Source organism: Manacus candei, unplaced genomic scaffold (genome assembly GCF_025592945.1).
Source record: "Manacus candei isolate 608988 ecotype Guabito, Panama unplaced genomic scaffold, ASM2559294v1 h1tg000002l, whole genome shotgun sequence".
In the NCBI taxonomy this organism is placed as follows: Eukaryota; Metazoa; Chordata; class Aves; order Passeriformes; family Pipridae; genus Manacus; species Manacus candei.
In genome coordinates, this window is record NW_026138050.1 from 8,265,724 (window position 1) to 8,291,426 (window position 25,703).

At 45.5% G+C, this 25,703-nt stretch overlaps 2 protein-coding genes across 2 annotated transcripts; both read left to right on the forward strand.

The window, feature by feature from the left end:
* The first annotated feature begins 8 nt into the window (after positions 1–8).
* On the forward strand, positions 9–3,294 carry COQ7 (coenzyme Q7, hydroxylase). The gene is made up of 6 exons (XM_051808789.1): positions 9–152; positions 273–463; positions 859–973; positions 1,085–1,224; positions 2,092–2,160; positions 2,721–3,294. Exons 1-6 carry the CDS (start codon positions 80–82, stop codon positions 2,796–2,798), a joined length of 666 nt encoding a protein of 221 aa, XP_051664749.1. The 5' UTR covers positions 9–79; the 3' UTR covers positions 2,799–3,294.
* A 10,680-nt stretch (positions 3,295–13,974) lies between these two features.
* On the forward strand, positions 13,975–23,586 carry ITPRIPL2 (ITPRIP like 2). The gene is made up of 2 exons (XM_051776941.1): positions 13,975–13,978; positions 17,531–23,586. The coding sequence occupies exons 1-2, from the start codon at positions 13,975–13,977 to the stop codon at positions 19,603–19,605; spliced, it is 2,079 nt and encodes a 692-aa protein (XP_051632901.1). The 3' UTR covers positions 19,606–23,586.
* The last annotated feature ends 2,117 nt before the right edge of the window (positions 23,587–25,703 follow it).

Below are 25,703 nucleotides of genomic sequence, written 5' to 3' on the forward strand. Positions count from 1 at the left end.
GAGCCAATCGGAGTCGTGATAGGGCGGGAGCCCGGCGCGCGGTGATGACGTCACGGAGGAGCCGCCGTGGATCAGCGCGATGGCGGCGGTGGCCGCGGTCCCGGCGGTGCGGCTCTCACTGGGGCGGCGCCGGTGCCTCCGCTGCGGGCCCGGTACGGGCCCTGCCCTGTGCTCCTTGCCTGTCCCCACACCGCCGCCCGGCCCCGCGGGGGGCAGCGCCTCGGCCGGGGCTGGGCGTAGCGGAGCTCGTGTCACCTTTGTCTCTCCGACAGGTCCGCGGCCTGTGCCCGCCGGCGGGGCCGCTCCCAGACCGTGCAGCACGCAGGCGGCTCCACAGGGCATCAACAAGCCCGTCATAGACCGCATCATCCGCGTAGACCACGCGGGGGAGTACGGGGCCAACCGCATTTACGCGGGGCAAATGGCCGTGCTGGGCAGGTCGAGCGTGGGACCGGTCATCCAGGTCAGTGGGCCTGGGGGCGAGCGCTGTGTTAATTTGCGTCTAATTAACAGCGCCGGATGAAGGTGAAAGGTCATCGCTTTCGTGGCAAGTTTGTTGTACATCTTTTTCTAAGCACGTCCAAACGGGTGTGTTTGTAAAGAGGGGTGGGATTACTTGCTAAGGAAGTTACCAGTACTACAGATGCTGTAGTGTTGTCCTATTTTCCCAAATGTTTTTATGTTGCCTTTTTGTTACTATCCTCGTCTGCCCTTCTTCATTTTTTCTCTGTGATGTTATAGTGTTACCTCAGCTGTCACAGTGTGGTTTTGTTTCGTTTTTCTTTGCGTTTATTACTTTTATTGGAAACGTTTAACTTCTGTGATTTTTTACTTCACTGTGATCTGACTCTTTTGCAGCAAATGTGGAATCAAGAAAAAGTCCACCTGAAAAAGTTCAATGAGCTCATGGTTGCATACAGAGTTCGACCTACTGTTTTATTGCCTTTCTGGAATGTAGCAGGTTTTGTTTTAGGTGGGTATGTATTGTTGTTGTTGTTGTCATTTTATGAAGTCTACAAATGTGCAAATTATTTGTGTTGCTTCAGATTTCATTGTGTTCGTATGTTTGGCACCACAACCACAGGGGCTGGAAGTGCTTTGCTGGGAAAGAAGGGTGCCATGGCTTGCACAGTGGCAGTGGAAGAGAGTATATCAGACCACTACAACAACCAGATCCGAACTCTGATGGAAGAAGATCCAGAAAAGTACAAAGAACTATTGCAGGTATTTAACTGACTTAAAAAGTAGCTTAACAAACTCCTTGAATCACCTGATGCAACTTTAATCTTTTAAAAATGACATGCTCATGGAATTTACAGTAGATCTCTCTGTGTCTGTCACTCAGAATGCTGAAGTCAGCAGAAACTTTTAAGATAAAAGGTTTTTTTTTTCCTTCAGCAGCACCAAATTGATCAAGTACCAAAATTAAAATATATATTGGGTTATCTTCAGCGTATTTTCAGTAACTCAGCATTTCCCTTTTGAGTGGGAGAATTGTGCTTTAATTTTGATTAATTTTAATTGAAAGGAAGGGTTTGAAGGGGAAACAAAAGGCAGAAATATGATTGCATAGTGGCTTTGTTGCCCTGCTCTGAACACATTCAGGTACCTTCACATCCTCCTTAAACTGCAGGGCCCAGAACTGCACACAGTGCCTTTTGGTCCCAGTTGAAAAACTCAAAAAGAAAAAAGAGTTCTTTAGAATAGACAAAATCCCAGTTGGCCTGCAGGGAAACATTCCTAGTGATTGGCAAGAAAAAGACCTTAATTTCCTTATTCAGATTGTCAGAATAATGTATGTGTGCATGTGAAACTAATCAGTGTTACAAGTTTACTGTGACTATAAGTTTTTTTGAAACAGTGAAAAAGATAGTAATATATTAAACAGCACCTTGGCCTTAAAGACTTTCTTTGGAGAATACTGTAAAGAATTCCCTTCTTTCTGAATTAGAGACTCAGATCTTTGAGAAGTTTCTTGAGAGACCTCAGCTTGCTGTGGTGCATGCAGTGGTCAATGGCAGATAGTTTTGTGTACCAGCTACCTTGATTTGTCTGCAAAGTAGACTTGCTAATTACCTGCTATTTTTAAAGGTAATAAAGCAATTTCGGGATGATGAACGGGAGCACCATGACATTGGGATAGAGCATGATGCAGAAGCAGTAAGTAAAATGTTGTTCTTTCCCAAAGATCCATAGAAGAAAGCCCTGCAATATTACAGCTTTCATTTTTCTGGAGGACAACCAAATCTGTTGGAACTCATGTCAGGTGTTGAAGTGACTGTGTTTTCCCCAGAGGTTTGCTCTGCAAAATTTTAAATTTTATTGTAATTTAAGTTTAGATTAGATACTTTTGAAGATAAGGCTAATAAGTGCTACCCATACAGCTGGGAACTTGAGGCATCATCTTGGTAGATGGTCACAACCCTGTTAGGAATTGTGAAATACTGAACTGAATTCTGTGCTCCCTGGAATAATAGATGAGAAGCGTGTGGCTTCTCTCCTTATTTTTCTCCTGACTTACATTTGTGGAGAAATGGAAATATTCTGCAAAGCTGATAGGTTTTAGTTTAGTTTTCTCTATGGTCAATCAGACTACAAATGCAGGTGGGATTTTTTTGTGTGTGTGTTTTGTTTTTATACGATGTTTACTATTCCTTATCACATTTTGGTTCAAGCAAAACACTTCAGGAGATGTATTTAATCTTTTATTCTTTTTACAGACACCAGCTTATTCTGTTTTGAAGACAGCCATACAACTTGGATGCAAAGCTGCAATATTTTTATCAGAAAGAATTTAGTGATGTTTTCCAGAATGGTTGTGGCAATAAACTGGGACACAAGTGCATGGAAATTGTGGAAGAGTAAGAGCTCTTATATTCAGCCTTTTAAAATTTTCTGCACTAAGCACTTGATTCAGTCATCCTTTGTCACATTGAGCACCTATTTAAAAAGTATCTGTGTTAAAGTCAGTTGGTCTAAATGTGAGCAAAGGTGGCAGAGTTGGGTCTGTATGAACCAAACCTCCCTATTCAGAGACTGTTCACAAGGTGGCAGCAAAATATGTGTATATATGCAATATGTGTGTATGTATACACACATAAAAATTATAAATACATTCTCTGTTGCCTTGAAATTTATGTGTACTTGAAATAAGCTGGAGCTCATCAGCTAATTTTGAAATGGTTAATACTGATGAAGTAGATTATTTTTGATTTCTGTTTTCAGAGTAAGTGAACTACTGGCAAGTATTTATTTTCAATCTGTATTGAATAAAGATTGGTATTATAAGACCAATTTTACTTAAAGACTTCTTTGTGTTTTGGGGTGGGTTGTTTTTCAGGTGCAGTTCTAAATTCTTTCAGTAAAATTTTATTTCCTTTGTTGTTTTTTTTTTGTTGTGGTGGGATTCTGTTATTGTTGTTGTTTGGTATTTTCTTGGGTTTGTTTGGTTTGGGATTTTTTGACCCAAGTGTGTGTGTAAAAGAACTGATTCCTGACACAAAGCAGATGGAGAGAGCAACTTGGACCACCTATGGAACTACATTTAATATTCTGTTAGAGCTTTCAAGCTTATCTTACTTTGCTTCAGACAGCATTTAATCCAGGCACGTCTGGGTCTACCTTTTTAGTAGCTCTGTTAGTGTTTGTAGGTGCTGATTGGTGTGTAATTTGACATGAAAGGCTTCTTAAAGAGGATTATTTATCCTTTTTTTTTTTTTTTGTGGAGGAGCTTAGACTGAAAGCTAAATCTTAATGCAGAGAAACTCCTATTCTGTGTGATTTATTATGACTGGCACTTTGACCATTTAAAAATATTTTCTGTCCAACTGTTTCAAGTGTTACCTGGTTATACTCAAACTACTGATGTTATTTACATTGTAGCAAAGTAGCATTTGGTTCTCTTATCTATGACTGGTTTGCACACCCACTGGAGTAACTTGAGGAACTGGAAGCTAAATCAGGGACTGCATAATCAGAAGAGAACTCTAAGGGATTCTCATTTTATTTGCCTCAACCCCAGACAGTTGTGAACCACATGTGTGAAAACTCAAGTTTGCTAAAGGTATGTCCTGTTAGACTAATGCAATATCTTCCCTAACTTAACCAATTCACTGAACAAAAATTACATCTAGCAGATTTCTTGCCTTAATTTCTCTAAAGCATTCAATATGCATGTGGAAAATTCCTAGGTAATTTGGAGGAGAGAGGAATTGGCACAAAAGAATGGCTAATTTTAAGTGACCAGAGGGGTAAAAAATGGTATTGGAAGCCTGTGCAGTGCAGTTGTGTAAGTCATCAGCTTTAATAATTGAGGAAAAGAAGGAAAAAGGATTGCTTGATGAATAGTCCATTGTAAAGTCTTTAATACCAGGGGCAGCATGGGACAGCATCTTTTGTAAGTCCATTATTAGAGCTGGGAGGGGGAGAGGGAAGGGCAGAGTATATTTTGACTCAAAGCCACAATTTGCACACCCGTAAATACAATGGTCCTGGGACAGAAACTTGAAACAGAGCCAGACAGTTCCTGGTCTTTTAGTCATTGCATCAGGATTGAAAGCTGGACATGGCATCTGTGGGGCTTTCCTAGAGAGGTGGTTCTCAGCTGAAGCCTGGTGTTCTCCAAGGCTGTGGTCACAGAGGTTTCCCGAAGATGTCTGCGGTGGTGTTCAGCAGTGGTGGGACTGGCTTCCAACACAAGTGCTCATGTGATTGTCCAAGACGTGGGAGGCCTCCGAGACCAGCACACACTGCTCACTTGGGGTAACATTTAAGAGACAAATCTCATGTTTAATGTATTTCTTCTGGTCAAAGGGAGGTCGCTGTGTGAGATCAGTGTGTTTGGTCATATCTGCTGTAACTCTGGAAGTGCTCATAGGGAGTTCTTTGTCCTCGGCAGCTGAACACATCCTGCACATTTGATTAGGGTGTCAAACAGTAACACTGTTTCTAGCTGTGAGCATAAAATGTGAGTTGGGAGAATAACTTTGCTTTATACTCCAGAGCAGGATTTGGTCCTTCTTTACTGGAGCAGCAGATTTCTGCCCATCCATTATAATGTGCGTGGGCTGTTCCTCTGCCACTTCCAATGGCTATGGATTTCCCTGTTCACTGGTAGTTTACTCTTTCTTTTGTTGTTTTTTTACACAGAAAATGGAGTTGGTTTTCATTTTTCTCAGGAAAAAGAGACTTTGTTTAAAAACCTATTTTGGCTTTTAAAAGACTGAAAAAAAATAGTAGGAGGTTACAAAACGACTAGAGATGCTCAGTACTGTACAGAATGATTATACAGCTGCTGCAAGGCTGTAGTTACTTTTTTGATGTTATTTTGAGGCAGAACTAAGCTAACTAATAACTTAGTCATCTCAACAGGGGTTAATGGCAGGCACAGGCCAAAGTATATAGCTTATACAAGTCTGTTATCACAGTGATTCTCAATGAACTCTGGTCATGTTGACAGAGGAAAAGGAGCCTGGATCAGACAGAAGGGCTGTGAAATGCTGTGTTTTCAAAACAGGGGGTGGGGAAGATTGACAGGGTCTTCACTTGTGTGTGCCTTGTTTCTTGGCTTTAGGGAAGACATAATTTCAAATGGTATGCTAGTAATTTTTTGTCACTAGCTTCGAAGTTGTGGCATGTCACTTGCCTTGAATTCTGCACATACTTTTTTAGCCTGGGAAGCTTAAAGGAATAAGGTAAAAATATTGGACAGTTTAAAGGAGGAATGTATGTGGTAAGGGAGGAGATTGTTTAAGATACTATTTGTTACTTCAGTTTTCCCAGGATGTCTGAGTTGAAAAATCTGAATGGATTTAGGACAATGGCAGTTGTCCTTCGGGTGTTTTTGAGAAGTACCACGTTGTGCTACAGTTTTGCAGAGCAGAACCCAAAGCTGAGCAGAGCAGAGGTGGTACCTCTGTGTCCAGTAATACAGCTTATGGCAGCAGCAGTGTTTCATCGTGTTAAGATGCAGAATAATACCCCCATGCTGATATTTAGAAAGTCGGGGTTTGGTGCTGAATGTCTTTGTTTCACAAACTCTGGCCATGGCACTGCCTGTTCTTAGCTGGAAGTACATGGTGTTCTGATGGAAGCCCAGGAATCACACAGTGTTATGTGGAAAGGAACTCTAGAGGTCATCTTGTCCAACCTCCTGCTGGAGGCAGGACTGGCCAGCACTAAAGGGGGTCAGCCATGACTATTTCTAGCCACGTGATGAAAACCTCCAAGGACAGAAATTCCACAGCCTCTATGGGCAGCCTGTTCTGGTCCTGCATTACCAGTGATGCTTTTTCCTGGTATCTATCCTGAAGCTTGCAAGACTGTTGCTGCTGCTGCTGCTGCTGCTTGTTATGTCATATGACACCATGGAGAAGAGTTTGCCTCTACTATCTTGGTAAATAGTTTTTGAGTAGATTTATACAACTATTAGATCCCTCAGATCTTACCTTCCCAGTGTACTGAGCTGCCTGGGTCAGAGCAGGGGCAGCAGTGGGTGAGGGGGATTTGAGGTTTTTTGCAGTGCATTTTGAAGGCAAGTTCTGCCAGCCTTTTTTTAGCAGGCTGTCAAGAGTTTCTCTCAAGCTTGGGGTTTGAGGGCAGCTATATAATCAGAGGCTGCTAACTGTGTATGCAAATGCATAAAACATTAAGTGGAGTGAAAAGCATTTGCTTATAGGAGCAGACAGACATGCAGTGTCAAGGCAGATGACTCAGTCCTGTTGATCTCTGTTGCTATCTCTGGATTAAAGTAAGTTTCTTCTTTAAACAGTAGCCTATGTCTAATTTAAAACTGTCCCACCTTGCTGATGATAGATTGTTTCCTCCCTCCTGTGGGGCAGAGACCTGCTTCAGAGGTGGCACCCAGCTCCTGAGGAAGGGGAACACGCACATGTTGCTTCCCAGGACTGATGCCCAAATGACAAAACACAGAGGAACCTTTGCTCTCTGGATGTGTTGTCCTAAGTTCCCCATGCCAATGACTGTGGATCCCAAGACAGGTGAAGCAGAGTCCCACTCTCAGGAGTGAGTCTCTCCTCTGCTAGCCTGAAGCATTCCCATGAGAAAGGGACTTTGCTTTAGGGCTGGCTTAAGAGAAGGCCAAGTCTACTACAGATAAAAGTTTCTGCTCAACTCTCAGCCCAACAGCAATGGGGATAATTGGATGCTCCATGTTAAACTTGTTGGAGGCTTTAGTGACTTGCCTGTGGTCACTTATCAAGTCTGTGGCCAAAATACACTGGAAATACAGTTTGAGAGGAGCTGAACCTTCTGTCTGTATTACTGTACTAACCATACAGCACTCCTGGTATGTGAAAATGTGCTTTCAAGTGAGTTTTTTGTTCAGCAAAAGAACAGAAGCAGGACTTAAAATCACTGGTGAGATTATTCTGCAAGGGTGGCTTAATGGCTTGATTCCAGCCCTGGCCTGGAAAGCTAACTGCTAGTGACGGGTGAGGAGCTGTCTTCCACATCTCATCTTGTCAGCTCTCATTGTTCTGACTGGCAGGAAAAATGCTGTTTACTTGAAGACTTTGAAGGTGGTTGAAAGAAGACTTTGAAAGTGGTTGAAATGTGTTTGTTTGATTTTTTATTTTTTTTTTAAATTAACAGCTGTCTGCTTTTCAATTCCTCCCACCCAAATATTACAGCAATACTTGCTAATGAGAAATAATTATATCTCAATTTTAAGTGACACAAGTGCTATTGTTTACACAAAATGTGAGAGTCTTGTAAGACATGGGGCATATGTTTAGAGGGATAACACATGAGAAATCAGTTCTCTCTTCTTGGGAGAAGAGCCTTGCAAAGGAAGATGACAGATACACGTGTTTATATATGCAGACTCTGGAGCTGGCTGTGTTTGCTTATCATTTGTCATAAATGCAGAGTCTTGCAGCACAGAGCACTAGTTCAGCATAAGCTGGAACATATGGTCCTCTCCAGCAGATGGGATATGAATCCTGATGTTCACTGGATGTTTCAGGCTGGTGACCAGCAAGAGGATTTATCCTGGTAAGCTGGTATGGGTATTCTTGAAGCTTTCCCATGGATTGTTGCTCCATATGGGATTTTTGCATGGATAAGGCAGGAGAAGTATGGCCTGGTTTTCAGCTTGCATCGCTGGCAATTCATAACTGCTGAAGCAGCCACCTGGACCCACCTGATGTATTGCTTGGATATGGTGTTGCAAACTTCTGGGATAAAAATGTTTACATGAAGCCACTGCTTTGAAGTGCCCTGAGGAGTGACCTAATAGTTCATTATTTCTTTCCTACTGACTCATCATTTTCTATAGCTTTGGTATTCAAACAGAAATAACTCACCAGTACCAGTGGTGAAAGCCCTGTGTCTTGTTTTCAGTGACTTTCCTATTAACAAGAAAATGCATGGTTATATTTTTTCCTTCTTTTTTCCCTACATTTGCCCAAATACATATGGTACTGCTACAGCCTTTGCTTTTAGGTGATGTGTTGTGATACACCCTCCATCTGTCCTCTAATACTGAGTACTTGTTCCAGGCTGACCTATAGTAAGTTAGGAATAATCAGCAGAACTCTAAAACACTTGTCTTTTGATTTACTAAAAAAAAAACCCAAAAACCTAATCCCAAACATTTCACTTATGACATCTTGTAAGTCACAGCAAAGAGCAACCAACAGAACAAATTACATGACCTGCATGTGTTATGAAAACAGCATAAAACCAAGAGAAGTTTAGAGAAGATTTCCTAGAGAATATTTATCCACATTTTAAAAACAGTGATAAATTTTCCTGTATCTGGCAATTATTGTTTCACACTCTGCTCTTACTCAGTGTTCACCCTCTTCATCTTAGGCAACACTTACTCATTCCTGAGTTCTCCCACATACCAAGATATTAATCTGCTTCTCATACAAACAGTCAGTGATCTGAAGTTGCTACAACACCAGCGTGGACTTGATTCAGTAGCTGGTTTTGTGTGCTTTCCTTTTTGTTTGTTTGTTGTTAGGGAGAAAGAATCCCAAGTGGATCAAAGTCCGTGTGGTCTCTGGAGCTGCACCCATGCCCCTACTTCTTGCCCCTGTGTTTAGACTTGCATGCTATGAAGTTTCAGAAGTCATAGCCATTACTCATCTCTATTTGCCTTAAATCAAGCAACTTCTTAAATGGATTTTAGGTGTTTCATTTTTCTTTGCTTTGTTGGACTTAAGTTGGTTCTGATTTTTCTGTGGGTTTTACTTTCCTTGGCATCTAAAGTAATTTTATAAGGTGTTGCTGATTTGAATCATTTGGTCATTGGCAAGTCCAGCTGTGCCCCTTACCTGGCAGTTCTCTGCTTCAGGGCACTACAGGCAGACACAAACTCGGCTCCAAAGGTAACAAATTACAAGTGCAAGTATTGCTGTGACAATCAATTTTGGTTATCGATGGGTCAGTGAAAGTATCTATGCAAATACACATCAGTGTGTGCTTCTTTATTTATACTATATAGATCTGTTGACCCAAGGACTGGGCATGTGCCTTTTACTCAGAGGCTGTTCCCAGAGATAAGAGGTGCTACAGCCCTGTTGTGATCACCAGCTCTGAGCTGCATTTGGGGGTGAAGTTGACTGTGCCTGGGTAGGTGACAGGGGCACAGGTGATGGCTGGAACAGGGCTGTAGTTGGAACCATTTACATTTAGGAGAGCTGCCAAGACCCTTGTACTGGCCACATCTTCAGGTCTTCTGGGTGCTCTCCACTGGCTCTGCCAGGATGCAGAGAGCACACAGGTATATTTATGTCTATCCTAGACTTGAAGTCTTCCAGCCCTTCTTGGTGAGCTGGTCACAAAGGGCATGTTCACACTGCTGAGCACATGAGCTGGGGTTCCCTGAAGCAGAGGGGAGGTGGTTTGGATTTCATGGTGTCCCAGTGACCTGCAGCATGACTGGAGGCCAGGAGAGGACAACCTGTCTGCCTTTGAGCTTCCCCATACTGGCCACTATCTTCAGGTGGTTTTTGACCTGGATGGCTTGCCCTCTGCTGATGGATGAAGATGAGCTCTAAAACTTAAGTTACCTGTGTTTCTACTCCCCCCTCTTTCTTTGATCAGTGTAAATGGACTTGTTGTAAATGGACTTGTTGGCTGACTGTTTGGGAGATATCTGTTCTTTGTGATAGTCATCTGTTTGTGGAGCTAAATCACTGCTGTAGGGCATGAGAAGCTGTATACACAGCACAAACCAGAAATGACAGAGGATACTGGAGACAAGTGGTGTCAAGAAAGCCACTGGTTCAAAATTGCTTACACAGAGTATTTGGTGAACAAGTTCAAGTAAGATAAATGGATAAACGTCCAAAAGTGAATGGTTCATTAAAATGAGAGAAATAAAACCAATGAAGCATTCAATCAACGTGAATAATTCACTGTTCTCTAATATATTTAGGAGTGATATTTAAAATATGTTTTTTATGCTTATAATCATGAACCTGACAAAAATTGATCTAGAAAGAGGGTTTATTATTTATTCCAGAGCCAAAGACTGGTGCTGAAATTGTGTGAACTGAAATCTCTTAGTGAATTCAGATGCAACCCTTAGTATTTCATGCTTCTTAAATGTCTAAAAATCTTCCCACAGAGATGAGCTGTTAAAGCTCCCCTCAGATCAGATCCCAGAAAAGCGAGGAGAACAAGGTATGGAAATTTCAAGTGTGTAACTTCCAGTATCAAAGTGCTTTCGGAGAGAGCTTGAAATTCATGCAGCCTGAGGCAGCTCTCCCCAAGCCTCTGTCATCTGTCACACTGTGGCAGGAGGCAGAGCAGAGAGAGGGAGGAGAATAGCACATTAATATGAGGACAAAGCCGTGTCATTTAAAGAATTGCAATCTGAGCAGAAGCTTGGTTTTGGGTGGGTAACAGTTCTTTATTTTTCAACTCATGTTCTTCATTCTTTGCTCACCATGGTTATCCCTTTCCTCTGCTTCCACAGGATCAGCAAATTATTGTGGAGGTGGCTGGGACATCTCTGCTCTGTGGTACCACATCCCCAGTCCCCAAAGGGGGTGCTGCAATGGGTGCAAGTTTCACTTTAACACTGTATGTGTCTTGTACTGCTCCATGCTTTCTCTAAGATTTATGTCCTCCTTTAGGTACGAGCATATTCTTTTCCATTCAGAGAGGACCCAGACATAAAGATCCCAGAGGCACTGGTGACCCTTCTGCTAAGGAAGGGGCTGGTTCTGGGCATTGCAAGGTGAGCCCAGTGCTAATGAGATGTTTGTAGAAGCCCCCTGCAAGGGATCCACTCCCTTACACTAGTAGGACTTCAGCCTGGTCGTGGATGTATCTGTTCCCACCAATGCTGAGATAGGGAAAAGTGAACCTTTTACATTCGTTGTTCTCTTCCCCATTTGCAGGTACCACTTTAGAGATGGCAAAGGGAACAGGAGACAACATGTTCTGAAAGTAAAGTAAGAAATAACATGCAACTGTGAACTAGCTTGTTGTAGAGGCAATTTGGGCTTGACCCCAGTTTCCCTTAGGGAAGCCTGTGCCATTCCTGTTGTTTCAGTGAGTTTGCTTTGTGTTTGTACCTATGTGAGATGAGGGCAACACGTATTTTACAGTTCCAGGGAGCAAATGTGATGCCTTCTGTGTTGTAATTTAAAAAAATAGATTTAAATTGAATTAGGTAGAATATGAAAGATGCTCCCACCTCTGATCAAGTGGTTGGCACTGTGGTAATAAGGAAACCTATGACACCAGATGTAAAAATAGCTGTCATTTAATGAGCTCATCTGAATGGCCTTGAACAAAGATGGGAATATGCTGCACTTGCTCTCTTGCTAATGAAGTAATTGTGTTGCTTTGCATTGATCTGTGGAAAGTTTTATCTTAGTTAAAAGGGTACAGCCTGAGAAATTGGTGTTGAGGGATGCTGGGAAGAGATCAAGATTAGCCATCCTGGTGGGATTTCAGGCTCCACCACTGTGATGCTCAACACCTCACAGGGCAGCCCAGCAGGTAAAGAATTTCCTTTGAAGCAGGAAGATTACATGACTGATTTTTAGGCATGATTTAAACAACTGCAGGTGCAGACATCTCCTATACCAGGCACTGTGCTGCAAGGTTTTCTTTTACACCAGTGATGAGCAGTGCCTGCAGTATCCCCCCAGCACCTTTGCACCCAAGTCAGGTGGGCCAGAGCAGTGCAGAGGACACTGCCCTGCATGGGCTGATGTTGCTGGGATGACCCTTCGTGATGGAGATGCTCCCAGCTGGGGATTGCTGCCAGGCTCCATGTGTGGCTGTGAGGTGAAACCTTGAAACCTCCCTGAGCCCAAGGACCTCTGCTACTGTCCCTCTGGGAATGCAAGGGTGAGAAACTCTGCTGGCTTGGGTCCTTTGATCAGTTTTAGATTGCTTTTCCTTTTCCACAGGCCACTTTCCTTTTAAGCCATTAGCTTTTTCCCTCTCTGTCCTTGAGAGGATGCAGTAAGGGTCTAGGACAAGGCTTCCTAGAGCTACCACTACCCTCCAGCCTGGCAGACCTGGTGCTGTGAGCCAGAGCATCAGCTTTTCCCACTGTAATTGCCAAGTGCTGATAAGCTGGTTTCCCTGGACAGATCCTCCCTCACTCAGGTTTCCTCCTACACTGTATTTTCCCTCCTTTTCCCTGGGTGGGTGATCCAGCCCAGGCTCATCAGGAGGAGTGTCAGCTGAGCCGGGATCATCTCATTATGTGAGGCTGTAAGCTGATAACAGAGCTCGTTCCCTGTTGTGCACTTACCTTTGATTCTGCAGGGTGTATCTCAATGCTTTGTGCCTAAGCTTCCTCTTTGCAGCTCGCTGCTGCAGGTTGTTTGTCAGGCACAAAACCCCTTCTCTAATTTCATGGCAAGCTTAGGGGTACAGAAGTCCAAAGCTGAAAGGCAGGGAGGCCAGGCAGGCTCACGGCTGGGACCCAGTAATGAGAGTCACTGGAGGGGAGGGGGGCAGCTGCTGCCATTCTGCTGCTCTTCAGAAACCATCAGTGACACTGCCACAGCACTGCTGAAACCAGCAGGGAGCTGTGGGACAAGCCCAGTGTCTCTAACTCTCTTATGAAAAACAGAAATGGCAAAACAACCCAAACTGGTATAAGGAAACTGTTACAATCCTCATATAAATTACTCTCCTTTAATCAGCACATTAGGGCTCAGCTATGTGATCACTTTTTATTAGTTTAGCAAGTTATAGTGCAAATACAAATTTCAGTTACTTACCATTAATTAAACTAAACTATTTCAGTCACTGATTAAATTTACATTTAATTAGATTGGTATTAAACTGTTTTTTATTAAATTGTTTTAGCACAAGCATGTGCAAGGTTTGGCTCTATCTGATGCTTTTTAAGCCTGGGGATTCCATGTTGGGGGTTCTCAGACCCACAAGTTCTGCTGAGCCCTGGGGGTGGTGGGGAAAGGGAAGGGTTGAGCAGGCTCCTGCATGGGGAAGGTGACACACTGGGGCCTTGTCACCAGCACAGTGTGATCACCTCCTCTGCAACCCTAGGAGAGCTACCAGGGCTTGTTAACTGGAGTGTTTAGATACAGCACTGGAAGCTATACCTCAGCATGACTGTTGTCATTCAAATGTGGATCACATCAAATACTGAACTTAAAGTGCCTTTGCAAGACTTATGGTCTTGACCTGGAGAGTTGTCATGTTTCCATTTTCAATGTAAAAAACATTCACAGTTACTGCTGATCCCCTTTCCATATGATGGTTGTATACTTGCATTCTTCTTGCTGAAAGATGTTTCCTTTCTCTGATGCTGTGGTTGGATTTCTTCACAACATGAGCCACTTCAGCTTTCTGGAGGACACGGGATGGCAGTCTGCCACGGTCACAGCTTGTCAGACAGAACTCAGCATCCCAACTGACACTGATGTACATAGGCTGGTGCATTTTTTTTCTTGTTTCATTGCTTAGCTGGAAACATATAGACATGGCTTCCTGAATGCTGGAGTAATGGGTAAGTATAAATGCCCTGCTCACACAAGTTTTTATGCAGAAAAGTAGTCCTTGAGGCTTTTCAAATGATATGGACAAGCTGGAAATGAACCAGCTGATGCTGGTACTGATCACCAGCATAGAGCCAGGGTATTTCTGTTTGTGATAAGGACAAGCTTGGGCAAGAGGTTGTTGTATGAGTTACTCAGGAAGCCATCCTTCTACAGCAAGGAAATCCTGTATTGGGCTCTATGTGATTTGTAGCAGCCTGGGCTGCTTGCAGACTCTCAGATTAAGAAGTGCTACACCCTGCTGATAGCTAGTGAGCAAACAGACTGGCAGAGGTGGCAAGAACATCCCACTTATTAAACAGAAAATGTTTTAAGAGGGAATGTGCACTAACACCCCTACCCCCAAAACTCTTCCATGTCCATGCACATGCTTTGGAGGTTTGGCTCTCCTCAGTCCTGGATTGCTGAGTCTCCTCATCTGTTATGGTAGCAAGAACACCCTTGCCTGTTCTCCCATCCCCTACTGCTGTGACTGGCAGAGATTCATTAGTCCACAATAAAAGATGGATTCATGTCTGCCTGATGCTGTTGGTTTGCATGGTAGTTAATAGTATCCCATAAAACCTGGAGTGGCAGTCAGACGAATGGCAGGCGAAGAATGTTTATCATGATCATGGCATCTCCCTGGCAGGACCACCCAGTGGGCTGGGGGAGAGATGTGCTGGCAACTTTGCTTTCAGAGGAAATAATTAAAAGAGTAATGACTGGAGCATAAAGTTGAGTGACAGATCTTGTATTTTTTTGTAATCAATTATTCTACTTTTCTGCTATAGTCCATTTAATAGAGCACTATAAGAAGTTGGAGGTATAACCCGCTTGCTGTAGAAGAGCAGCTGTACATCACTGGTGCTGGAAGGGATCCCCACATGCAGCTTTGGTTCACCAGGGCAGATACCAACCTGGGATAGCTGGGAGAAAGTCTAAGGCTTGTGTCTCAGGTAGATTGTGGAAACACCAGACAAATGTCATCACCTGTCCATGTCAGGTGTCTTTCTGCCACTTTCTTCTACCTACTTGGATGATGCAGACTGTTCTGCCTACATCTGACAGTGTCTGGCATACTGCAGCAGATCAGTCACACAGATGTGACTGATGAAATACTGCCAGCTGTGGGGAAACTTTAATGGATGCTCTAACCCAATGATTCCTTTTGCCTCTGCAAATCTGCCCCAGAGCTATCATGCAGATCATATATACTGGGATATCTATTTTTAGCTCAGGCTTGTTTGAGAATAACATTATTCCTTATTTAGTGAACAGGATATCCTGGATATGGGACATTCTGAAGCGAGTGTTTAGATAACATCGATTTAAACAATGGGTGATTTAAACAATGGTAGTAAAAATTGATGTTATGAATTCTCTCTGGTCATGATTTTGAGGTCAGGGTTATTAGTGTACAACCTATTATTTTTCTTGAGTACGCAATTACTATTAAAAACTTCATAAAGCTGAGCACCTCTGTGATGTCCCCCACCTCTGATGTACTGAGCATTTTGACCAGAGACCCACCCTGTGCTCAGGGAGACATGAAGCAGCCAAGCCTCAGAAAATAGGCTGTTGGCCACCTTTTATCAGCCTCAGGTTCTACAGCTCTCATCTTGCATCTGGCTGAGGAGATGGGAAAGGACCCACTGGTAATTTAAACAGCAGTAGTAAAAATCAGTGTTGTGGATTCATTGTGGTTGATTTTAAGGTCGTGGTTATTTGTGTACAACCCATCACTCTGCAGCCTAAGAGAGCCCACCTCAGCAGCATCTGGGCACATTGGAGCCTGTGCTGAGCTGGTGTTTGCACTGGTGGGCCTGGTGTGACTGGTCACACACTTTTGGCCAGCTGGCCCTGGGGCCTGCCCCACTGCCTGGGGTGACATCTGCATCTCCTCCCACCCATGGGGCCCACAGCTGGCTGGGAAGCTGCAGCATTCCCCTGTACACAGGTCCCACAGGGCTAATTGCTGTGCTGCTCAGCTCTAGGTCACCCCGTGGGCAGGCACAAAGGGCTGTGCCAGCTCCTGCATGTGTAGCTGTCTGTCTCCTGAGCGTGGCTGTGCAGCTAATCAAATCAACCCTGCGTGAAAAGAGAGTGCAGGCTGTCTTCAAAAATCAGTGTGCCTGTAGCAAGGCCTGAAGGCATGTGGAATATGCTGGGCTTGAGGGTGTAAAAAAGCACATGCTAGTAAAAATTGAATGCATGGGCCAAGGGTTCAGAGTTCAACAGTATTTTCAGTTGAAACATCTCGAAGGATTGGTTTAATACCAGCACAGCTGTGGTTTTTTTAAACAGTTTGGGGGTTTGGGGGTGCAGGACAAAGTGAAGTGAGGGGTCACAGGCAATAAGCAGCACAATGAATGTTTTTGTTCCCTTATTTGGCTTTGTGAAGAAATATAGGAAAACATAAAACAAGGAGTGGAGAAGAAAGACGCTTTTCACTTCCTGGTTTTTTTTTTTCCCCCTAAGATATGACTGTTGAGGAATGACATTTCTGAGTAGTAAGGCTGTGGACTCAGCTGCCTGCAGCTGTCAGAAAACATGCTTTTGGTTGTGGGGCATGGAATACTGTACTGGCTGAGATGTTTATAAAATTGCCTACAGTTTCTTACCTTTACATCTGCTTTATTTTTAATTTAAAAAAAATCCTCAAACTCCTGATTGTTAGTCTAAGAGTCAGAGTTGGAGTGGTTAGGACATCTCTTTGTATTTCTCAAGTGTACTCTTGACTCTCACCCTAGTTTTGTTGCCTGTGAATTAATTTGGGTTGCTTGACCTTGATTACCCAGTTTGACTTTGCGTGCAGCATCTTGGCTGTAAAACACAAGCTACTTTTGGTGAAGTATGATTTTTATGTATTTGAAGTCATATTTTGTGTCATATAAAGACAAATTGCATAACCAAACATTTGTACAGCCTTTCTCTCGATTCTCTGACTGGTCCTTTGTTACAGCATTTTCAGCTTATTGGGTTCAGTCTCTTGTGTTCAAGCACTGCTTCTTCACCTTCGTAGGGCCACTTATTGCCAGTGTGCAGATGCAGCAAGTTTCAGTAATGCAGTAAGAACATGACCACCTGAAATTAAACCACAGAATGCTTACACAGATGGTTCTTAAACTTCAGCAAACAGCTTCAAAACTCAGTAAATGTTTATAAACCAAGCAGAAGTTGAGGATGATGATCCTGTCCCCATCAACATTTGAGACTTTTACATACTTCCAGAAAAATATGTGTTTTAAAATAATCTCAAGTATCTGTGCAGATATATCCCAGGGCTCTTTCTTCCCTTTTAGTTTGTTAATATCTGAATACTTGGGCACAAGGTAAAAAACTCGGGGCTTTTGAATGTTTCTGACTGCAAACAACTATTAGTAAGGCAGCAGCCCCTCCACACCCTGGTGCACTGGCACTAATGGTTTTGCTGTCCCTTTGGCACCGAATCCCTCAGGCAGAGCTGGGAACCGGAGAGCCTCCCCTGCAGCGGGACAGGCATGTAACACTTTTTATTTGAGGAAAAACGTGCAACGTGGAGCCCGTGACACGGCACCGCAGCGCTCCCCGCCACCCGCCGTGCCCCGGTGCGGGGGTACAGAAACACCCCGTTCCACACCAGGACACCCCGCAGCGCCGTGTGGCGGTGAGGGGGGCACGGAACCGCGTGCCCGGTGCTCCCGGAGCGGCTCTCGCTCCGCTTTTGGGGCAGCCGGGGCTCGGCGGGCCCGGAGCGGCTCCCCCGGCGCGGCGGCGAGAAGGCGGGAAACGGCGACCTCGCGGGCGGCCCCCGCCGCTCCCCGCCCCGGGCCGGCCCCCGTCGGACAACGCCCCCGGCCCTCGGGCCGCCGCCCGCGGCATTTCCTCTGAGCTCAGCCGGCGGCTGACGCGGGGCCGCGTCCGTCGGAAGAGGAAGCCCGGCAGCGGCGCGGCGGCCGGGGCAGGCAGGGGCGCGGCGGGGCCGGGGGCAGCAGCGGCGCGGCCCGCGCTGGGGGCGGCCGGGGCGGCGGAGGAGGAGGGGGCCGGCGGGGGCGGGCGCTCCCCGCCTGCGGGGCCGGGCGGCGGCTCCCCCCGCGGCCCGAGCCCCCGCCGCGCCCTGCCCGCCGCCCCCCTCAGCGTGCGCGGCTTCTGGCCGCTGCTCACCGCGCTCTGCACCGCGCTCCTCTGCCTCTACCAGGCGCTGCGCGGCGGCGCGGCCGGCGAGGGCGCGGGGGACGCGGCGGGGACGGAGGAGGAGGCGGCGGGGTCCGGGGTGCCGCTGCTGAAGGGCTCGGCGCTGCTGCTCCTGGGCTGCCTGCTCGCCCGGTGCTGCGGCGCGGCGGGCGGCGGCCCCCGGCGCGGCGGGGCGCGGTGTGCGGCGGGGGCGCGGCGCGGGGCCCTGGAGCGGTTCCACGAGCGGCAGCTGCGGGTGTCCCCGCACGTGCTGGGGCACAGCAAGGCGCACGTCGGGCGGGTGGTGGCCGAGCTGGTCCGCGCCGCCAAGGCGCAGGGGCTGCAGCCCGGCCCGCTCGCCCTCAGCCTGCGCGGGGACTTCGTGCGCATCGGCAGCGCCTACGAGCAGCACAAGGTGCGCAGCCCCGACTGCTTCGACATCCTGGTGCCCCTGCGGCTGCCGCCGCACCTGGAGCCGCAGCCCCGCTGCGCCCCCGGGCTGGGGCCGCGCGGCGCCTTCGTGTGCGGCCTGCGGGCGAGGGACGGCTGGTCACGGCGCTGCCGGCCCTTCGCCGAGGGCTTCTGCGTGGAGCTGCAGGGCCGCAGCCACCTCTCCTCGGGGCTGGTGCTGCGCTGGTTCCAGGGCCACCTGCAGCGCTGCCTGGGCGCGGTGCGGTACCGGCTGCAGGAGCGCTGCCGCATCAGCCTCTCGGCCTGCCCCGGGCACCCACCCACGCTGCACATCCTGCCCTGCTCCGACTACGTCTGCTGCCACATCTCCATGGCCGTGCGCCTCATCCCGGCCATCCCTCTCGGCGACGCCCTCTACCTCACAGCCCTGCCGCCCCAGAGCCCCCCGGGCCCCCCGGCCCCCGAGGCTCTCTGGGGCCTCAACGCCTCGCGGCAGGAGCAGCGTCTGCTGGGCTGGCTGAAGGAACAGGCCCCGGCCTCCTCCTGCCACCTCAAGTGCCTGCAGATCCTCAAGGGCCTGCGGGACCTCCGCGGGCAGGGCCTGGAGGAGCCCTTCTGCTCCCAGTGGGGCCGAGTGCTCTCCTCCTACGTCCTGAAGACGGCCCTCTTCTCTGTGCTGCTGCAGGGGCCCTTGGAGGCCTGGGATGAGCGGTTCCTGGTGGAGCGGCTGGAGGACCTGGTGCTGTACCTCCGGGACTGCCTGCGCAAGCAGGTGCTGATGGATTTCTTCCTGGGCAACACCAGCATCCCCGAGGCTGTGGCGCTGCCCCGGTTCCTCAAGGAAGCCACCCCTGTGAACTTGCTGGCTGCCTTCGATGGGCCTACGCTAGACCTTGTGGCCTTCCAGCTGATCAGCACCTGGATCCAGGCCCCACACATCATCAGGATGTACAGCAATCCCCGGTACTTGCGGCCAGTGCCCACCCCGTGCCGGCACATCGCTGAGGCCAAGCAGGAGCCGCTGGCAGAGTGAGCTGGTGTCACCCGTGGACCCTTCCAGGGCAACGCACAGTCGCAGCCCACTGGTCCTTCAAGAGCCTGAGGAAGGTGGGACCCGATTAAATGTGGTCCTGTGGATTTGTCCCTGACCTGAGAAAACTTCGAATCCAGAGACCAAGACTGAAATTGTGATTCTTGTTGTTCAGTCTCATTGGTTGTACGTGGGAAAATTGTGAAATTTCTGGGGAAGTGCCTTAGTGGAAAAGTCTTGTGTTCAGTTGACTTGTTTGCAAACTAACAGGCTCAAACTGATATTTTTAGAAAGCCACTTTAACTTCTTGTCTTGGTGGCAAAATTGGCCATTTTTTTTTGAGATTTACCTTTTATGACAGAAAATCCATTTGGGATTTAAAAATCCTGGAAGTGCAAACAACCCCCCTTCAGCATACCAAGACGCTCTTAAAATGCGATGAGCACTGGAGCATGGGTGTGGATCACAGCTAAAAATGCTCTATGCCATGCTTTAAATTTCCTGTGTGATAGAGCACATTGTGCTGAACAGAGATATAACACGTTGGTGTAAAATTGAGGGAAGAAATGAAGCCTCTCTGATAACAGTATGAAGAATCTAGTTGCACATTGCTGTGTTCAAGTGAAGGTTGTAACAAAGGATTAAAATAGAGATAAAAGGAAACAAATAGCACTTTATTTTCACAAAGGCCTTATTTTTAGGGTAATTGGCTGCACTAAATATTGCTATGGAGGAGGCATTAGTATTTTCTTAAAGGAGTGGTATTTGAATCATCCTAAGGAAAACCTTTGAAAGAAATACTCTGAGGTTCATTTGTGGGTTCTAGTTGAGTTTTATTGTTTGTTCCTGTATTCAAGTATTATTTTCTTAGAATTTGCTTTACCTCAAGGACCAACAACAAAACTAAGAAATTCTGTATTATTTTTTGGAACAAATCTGAAAGCAGTTCAAATCTCAGTGCCAAAGCTGACTGCTGCACCCTCCTGCTCCCTGGTAGGAGTTTGGTGGGATTTTTGGATGACTGCCTAACCAGTTGTCTGATTGTGTCAGTGTTTGAACCAAATAACCTGATGGGATTTTTTAGTGCTATGCCATAGCAAAATCGTTATTTTATTATGGGGAGGAGGAAGCAAAGTATTTCAGGGTACTTCAAAATTATTTAGTACTAATTCGTGGTACAATGGTAGTCTTAGGCTACGGATTCTGGTGTCCTTTAAGTATAAACATCAGGCAGATGTTTCTACTTCTTGCCTGGTTATGTCCCAGTTCTGGAATAACCTGTTGAGCTGTAATGCAGCCAGCTTTGCAAATATCCTTGGCTCCCAGTGCAGGTACCTGCTGTATGGGAACCTGATGTGCCAGGGTGTCACCAAAGTCAGAATTTCAAATCCTTGCTTTATTTGGTCACCTGCTCAAGTATTTGATGTATTAAGGGCCAAAATGTGTTGCTGAATTGCTGGTGTCTAGGAGTGTGTGCCTTATTACTCATTACTGTGTCCTAGGTAAGCACTCTGAAATTAATTATGAAGGACCAAGTGTAACTTTTGGGAAGCTTTAGGATAACTTGAAGTTACTAATCTGCTCCTGCTCTCCCTGATGTACCAGTGTGACTTATTCACAGTTCTGTACATCAGAGCACAAAACAAACATTTTCAAAATCTATGAAGCTTTATAAAAATCTATTTTTCTAAATGGAAACACTCCCTAGGCATGTGTTTGCCTACTTCTGTCTATTTTTTTAACTGCTCTTGCAGTCTTATTTTCAGGTAATTATAGCCTTAGGTCACACCCGCAAGCTGGGTTATTTTTGTATTTGAAGCACTGTGCTTCCCTCTACAAATACAGATAGTGTATTTATAGGTAGTATTGATCAAATGTTCTTTGCACATGGTATTTAAGACTAAGTCAGCTACCTTGGTATTTCCGGGTTTTTTTTGGTAGCAGACCATGATATGTTCTGTTTTTCCAGACTTGTGTTAGTTGGTATTTAAAATAAGATGCAGTTCTGCAATCAAAGCCATTGAATCTTTTGCCCAAAGAAGAACCAGACGGCCAGTCCAGGTTATTGTGGCTGCCTGAACTCATGACTTAAAAACCCTTTGGCTGTTAATTCTGGCATCATGACCACTTCAATCAGCTGTCTGTCAGTTTACATCACTGCATCCCTGTCTCTCTCTGAAAAGGTAGATGCACGTTTTTGTAGTATTGCCACAGTGCAGGAAAATCTGAAATAGATTTGGGAAGGACTTTCTCACTAAAATGTAGTAAGGCCAGGAAAAAAAATTTGCATTGGAAAATGCATGACAGAGATGGTGGAGAATGTAAATAGTTTAGAAAATGAAGGTTGGGCTGAGGGGTGAGTGAGGATGATGGTAAACTCTCAGTGAAGACATGCTGCAAACAAGCCAAAGGACATGGGGTAAAATTGGAGGAGAGCTATTGAAAGCAAGCATATTTGGAGTGTAGGGAAAAGAGATTTAAGTGGGGTTTGCTTTTGACAGTATTTCCAAGGCAGTTGAATCAGGATGAAAAGTGAGGCAAACCCTCAGTCTATTAGCCATGCAGGCAGATCTTCAGTGTGAGTTTTTGCTCAGAAAGACATTTTTGAGTTTGTGATGGGTGGTGATGGGAGAAAAATGCATATGTTTGCTTTCACCTTAGGCTTGGGTGAGCTTCCTTGAAGAGAGAGGGCATCCTGCCATAAGGCAATGCGTGTGCAGGTGGTGAGAGGTCTGAGAAAATCTCTTAGATTGGATTAACTTGCATCTCAGTTGTACAATTGAGATATTAAATGTATTTTTCTTGTCTGCCATAAAGCGTGCATTCATGAATACGATTGACAAAAGGAGCTGATAAAAGCTGGGTTCTGTTCCAGTATTCATCTTACTCCACAGCAGACTGACAGCACTGGTACCTGCAGGGTGCTGGAGCTGTCAGACGGCCTTATCTGCAGGGAGGTGTAAAGAGAACTTGACCCACAGGAGTAATCCTGTGAGCCTTTTGCCTTCTTCCTCCTCTCCCAGCCCATGGATACTGCACACAGAATGAGGCTATGAATACCTGTTTGTTAAGGTTGTAGCTGTTCTAATGTACCATAGATTCGGTGTGGTTCCCTCTGTGTGTGTAAACTGAAACACAAACACAGAAGAAAGAGCATGTTATTTACCCCTAATGTGGGTTCTTGGTTCTCTTACCTGCAATCTAATTTTGCAAAGACTGTGCAAATGAAGTTGATTTTATTGAACATTTATTGGGAAGAGGAGTCACACCTGAAAGAGAACAAGTTTAGTTACAATACCAAAATTCATATATGTGATTTCATTTTGTATTGAAAAATGCTTTGTATTTCTCAAAGGCATTATTATATTTTATCTGACCAAATATCTTGCAAACATTCCTCTTGATTTTGAATCTCTGCAGAATAATGTAAATTTTAAGTGTCTGTTTGTAATGGACATTCTTGGTACAACTATTTTTTGCTGGTTAATCATAAGACCAAAGATTAAACTGAAGTGTTCAGCTGCTATTGTTTTGGTTTATTTTAAAGTGTTTATAGGCTCAAAGTGTCAGCCCATTTTAATGAAACATTTATAAATTCATTTCCTATTTAATGCCAAAATACATTTGCACTTTTATTGTTTCCATAAAAAGTCAGTGGTTTTGTTTGAATATTTCACTATAGTAATAAACAGCTGTGTTAAAGCACCTATGCCTCAAGATTTAAATTCCTTGTTATCTTTTTTTCAGTAAAAGATACCTGCAGCCACAGAACTATGATTGGCAGGTTTGTGTGCTCTTTGGGAGGAGACTACTAAAGTGGCAAAACCATGGGAAAGCAGGAAGTCCACACCTTGGGAGTTGTGCAGAGGGACGTGGCAGGAGAGCACAGCTGGCACCACCAGTGGTGTTGCTGACTTGTGAAATGCAGCACGTTGGGGTTTGGGGTTGTCCTGCTCAGAGGTTAAGGAGGATTCAGTCCTTGTTTCTCTGGCTCTACTTTTAGGTTGCTGCAAATATGCTTTTTCTGGTGCTTAATAAAAAGCTGGGACTCGGTTTCACAGTATCTGTGTGATCTCTTCAGCGTGGCACGTACAGACACATCTCTGTTCCAAGCTGTGTAGGTCGTGCTTTATTAAATATGAGAAAAGTCCTTCTGGAGCCAGCAGGAGTTTTGGCGATGGGCCAGCAAGTTACCTGCCCTTTGTTAGTCTTTGGTAAGATGCTAGAACTGTACACTTAGAGCTTGTGCTGATGTTCCCTATTAAAGAATGAAATAACAGCAAGACCCTGAGCTTTTTAATCATTGAGTCAAAGCAGGCTGAAAATAACTATTGCCAGGTCTTTGTGTACCTGCCTTTGCCTCCCAGGGAGTAGCTTCTGTGAGAGGGGCAGCAGGTGCTGGCACAGTGCTGAGGCAGCCCAGCACTTCCCGCTGGCAGAGGCTGGAAAAATGTCATTCCTTTAGTGTCAACACTCAGACACCCAAGTCAGCGTGGTGGAAATGTATTTAGAACATTACCTCTAATAACATTATCTCTTATTAATGGCTTCCTTTAAAAGCAATAACCATCCTCTGGTCTCCATTCATTCCTTGCTCTGAAGTATTTCTCTGTTTGAAGCCTGAGTTTCTATTCAGCAGAAAATCATTAAAGGAAACACGGGCCTTTCCTTTCATGATAAATCTGTTAACAAAAAATTAACTGGCCTAAGGACTTGCATGCTTGATGTTTAAAGAAAAGCCTGTTTGCATCCAACTCTTTGGATAAATTGTTTAAAATCTTTCCATCCCTGTGCAAATACATCCCTTGTAATGCAGCCAAGGTCAGTAGTGAATTGCTGATTAAATACCGCTAATGCAAGTTAAAGCTGCCTGGAAGGGAAGGGACTCTTATTTGTGCATCCCATTTTCATAAGGCTCCAAAAGAGTTCAGACATGAGAAATGTGCTGTTCCAGGCTGGTTTGTTTCCTGTGTCACCTCTTTAAATGTGTGCCTGGTGAGTCTTCCCTGAGGTGAGTGACACACATCTGAGTTGCCAGAAGAGCAGCCAGCCCCACTTTCGTTGGGCCAACAGCACTAGGAAGCTGGTGGTCAATATAGGGGCAAGGACTAACACCCCTTAGAGCACAAGGATTTGCCTTCAGTGCTTGCTGATGCTTTGGAGCAGTGCTGTGCTTACTCGAGGGGTTAGAGTAGCTCCGAACTCTAAAATAAGCAGGATACGGAGAGATCTGCCCGGGTTTCTTAACCATTTGGGATGCCTAGTTCAGAGACTACCTCTGCTGTGGTGCGTGTGCCTGCAGTGTCCTATTTTAAATAGCTAACCAAGAACTGGCATGTTTGTAGCTGCTTTGTAAGAGATTCAAAGCACTGTGATGCTCATCAGCAAGAGAGCTATAGGTACTGTGTGTTCTGTGGCTGTAAACAGCCTGTGGATTCAAGTAACAATTTCTATGCAAAATGCTTAAAGGTTGTTACAAACGCATACATCAAATGTCACCGTGTTCCAGTCTGTGTTAAAGAAGCCTTGTTTTTTCCCTTCTAAAGGACAGCAGGGCTGATTCAGAGACTTGGAAAATTTCTGTCTACTCCAGTTACAGGCTGCTTTTCTTGAGACCCCTGGGAGTTTCCCCCGCCCCCCTCCCCAAAAAAAAACCTGAGACCAAAGCTGCATAAAGAATACTCAGCTCTCTGAGCTGGGCTGGATGTAATAAGGGTTTGCTAGTGTTTTCATCATACTTGTGATCCTCTGTTGGCTTTTATCCCTTCTGCAGAGCCCATACAGTAATCTGGGCAGGGGAAAGAAAGGGGGATGTAAGGAATCAAGGAGACAGGCTTGATGGACATCATGCTGTGAAGGTTACCAGCTATCAAATTAAAGAAGAAAAATTACCCTTATGGCAGATTCATAGTGGAGAAAGTTGAAGGGTTGCTTTGAAAAGTCTCACTGTGCTGAGAGAAACCCGATAGCTGTAGAAACAGAGGAAGAACTGCAGCAAATCCCAACTGATAGCTCACTTCTCCCCTGTGATTTCAGTCCACTCCTTTCCAGTTTCAAGTAGAGGAGAAGAGAAACATGGAGCTGAATGCACTGACAAATCC

What these genes read in the sequence shown, in the direction of transcription:
- COQ7 (XM_051808789.1), top strand. Translation starts at nt 80, where the DNA reads ATGGCGGCGGTGGCCGCGGTCCCGGCGGTGCGGCTCTCACTGGGGCGG. An exon ending in AGTACAAAGAACTATTGCAG is followed by an intron (nt 1,225 to 2,091) that starts GTATTTAACTGA and finishes CTATTTTTAAAG; the next exon opens with GTAATAAAGCAATTTCGGGA. An exon ending in TAGAGCATGATGCAGAAGCA is followed by an intron (nt 2,161 to 2,720) that starts GTAAGTAAAATG and finishes TTCTTTTTACAG; the next exon opens with ACACCAGCTTATTCTGTTTT.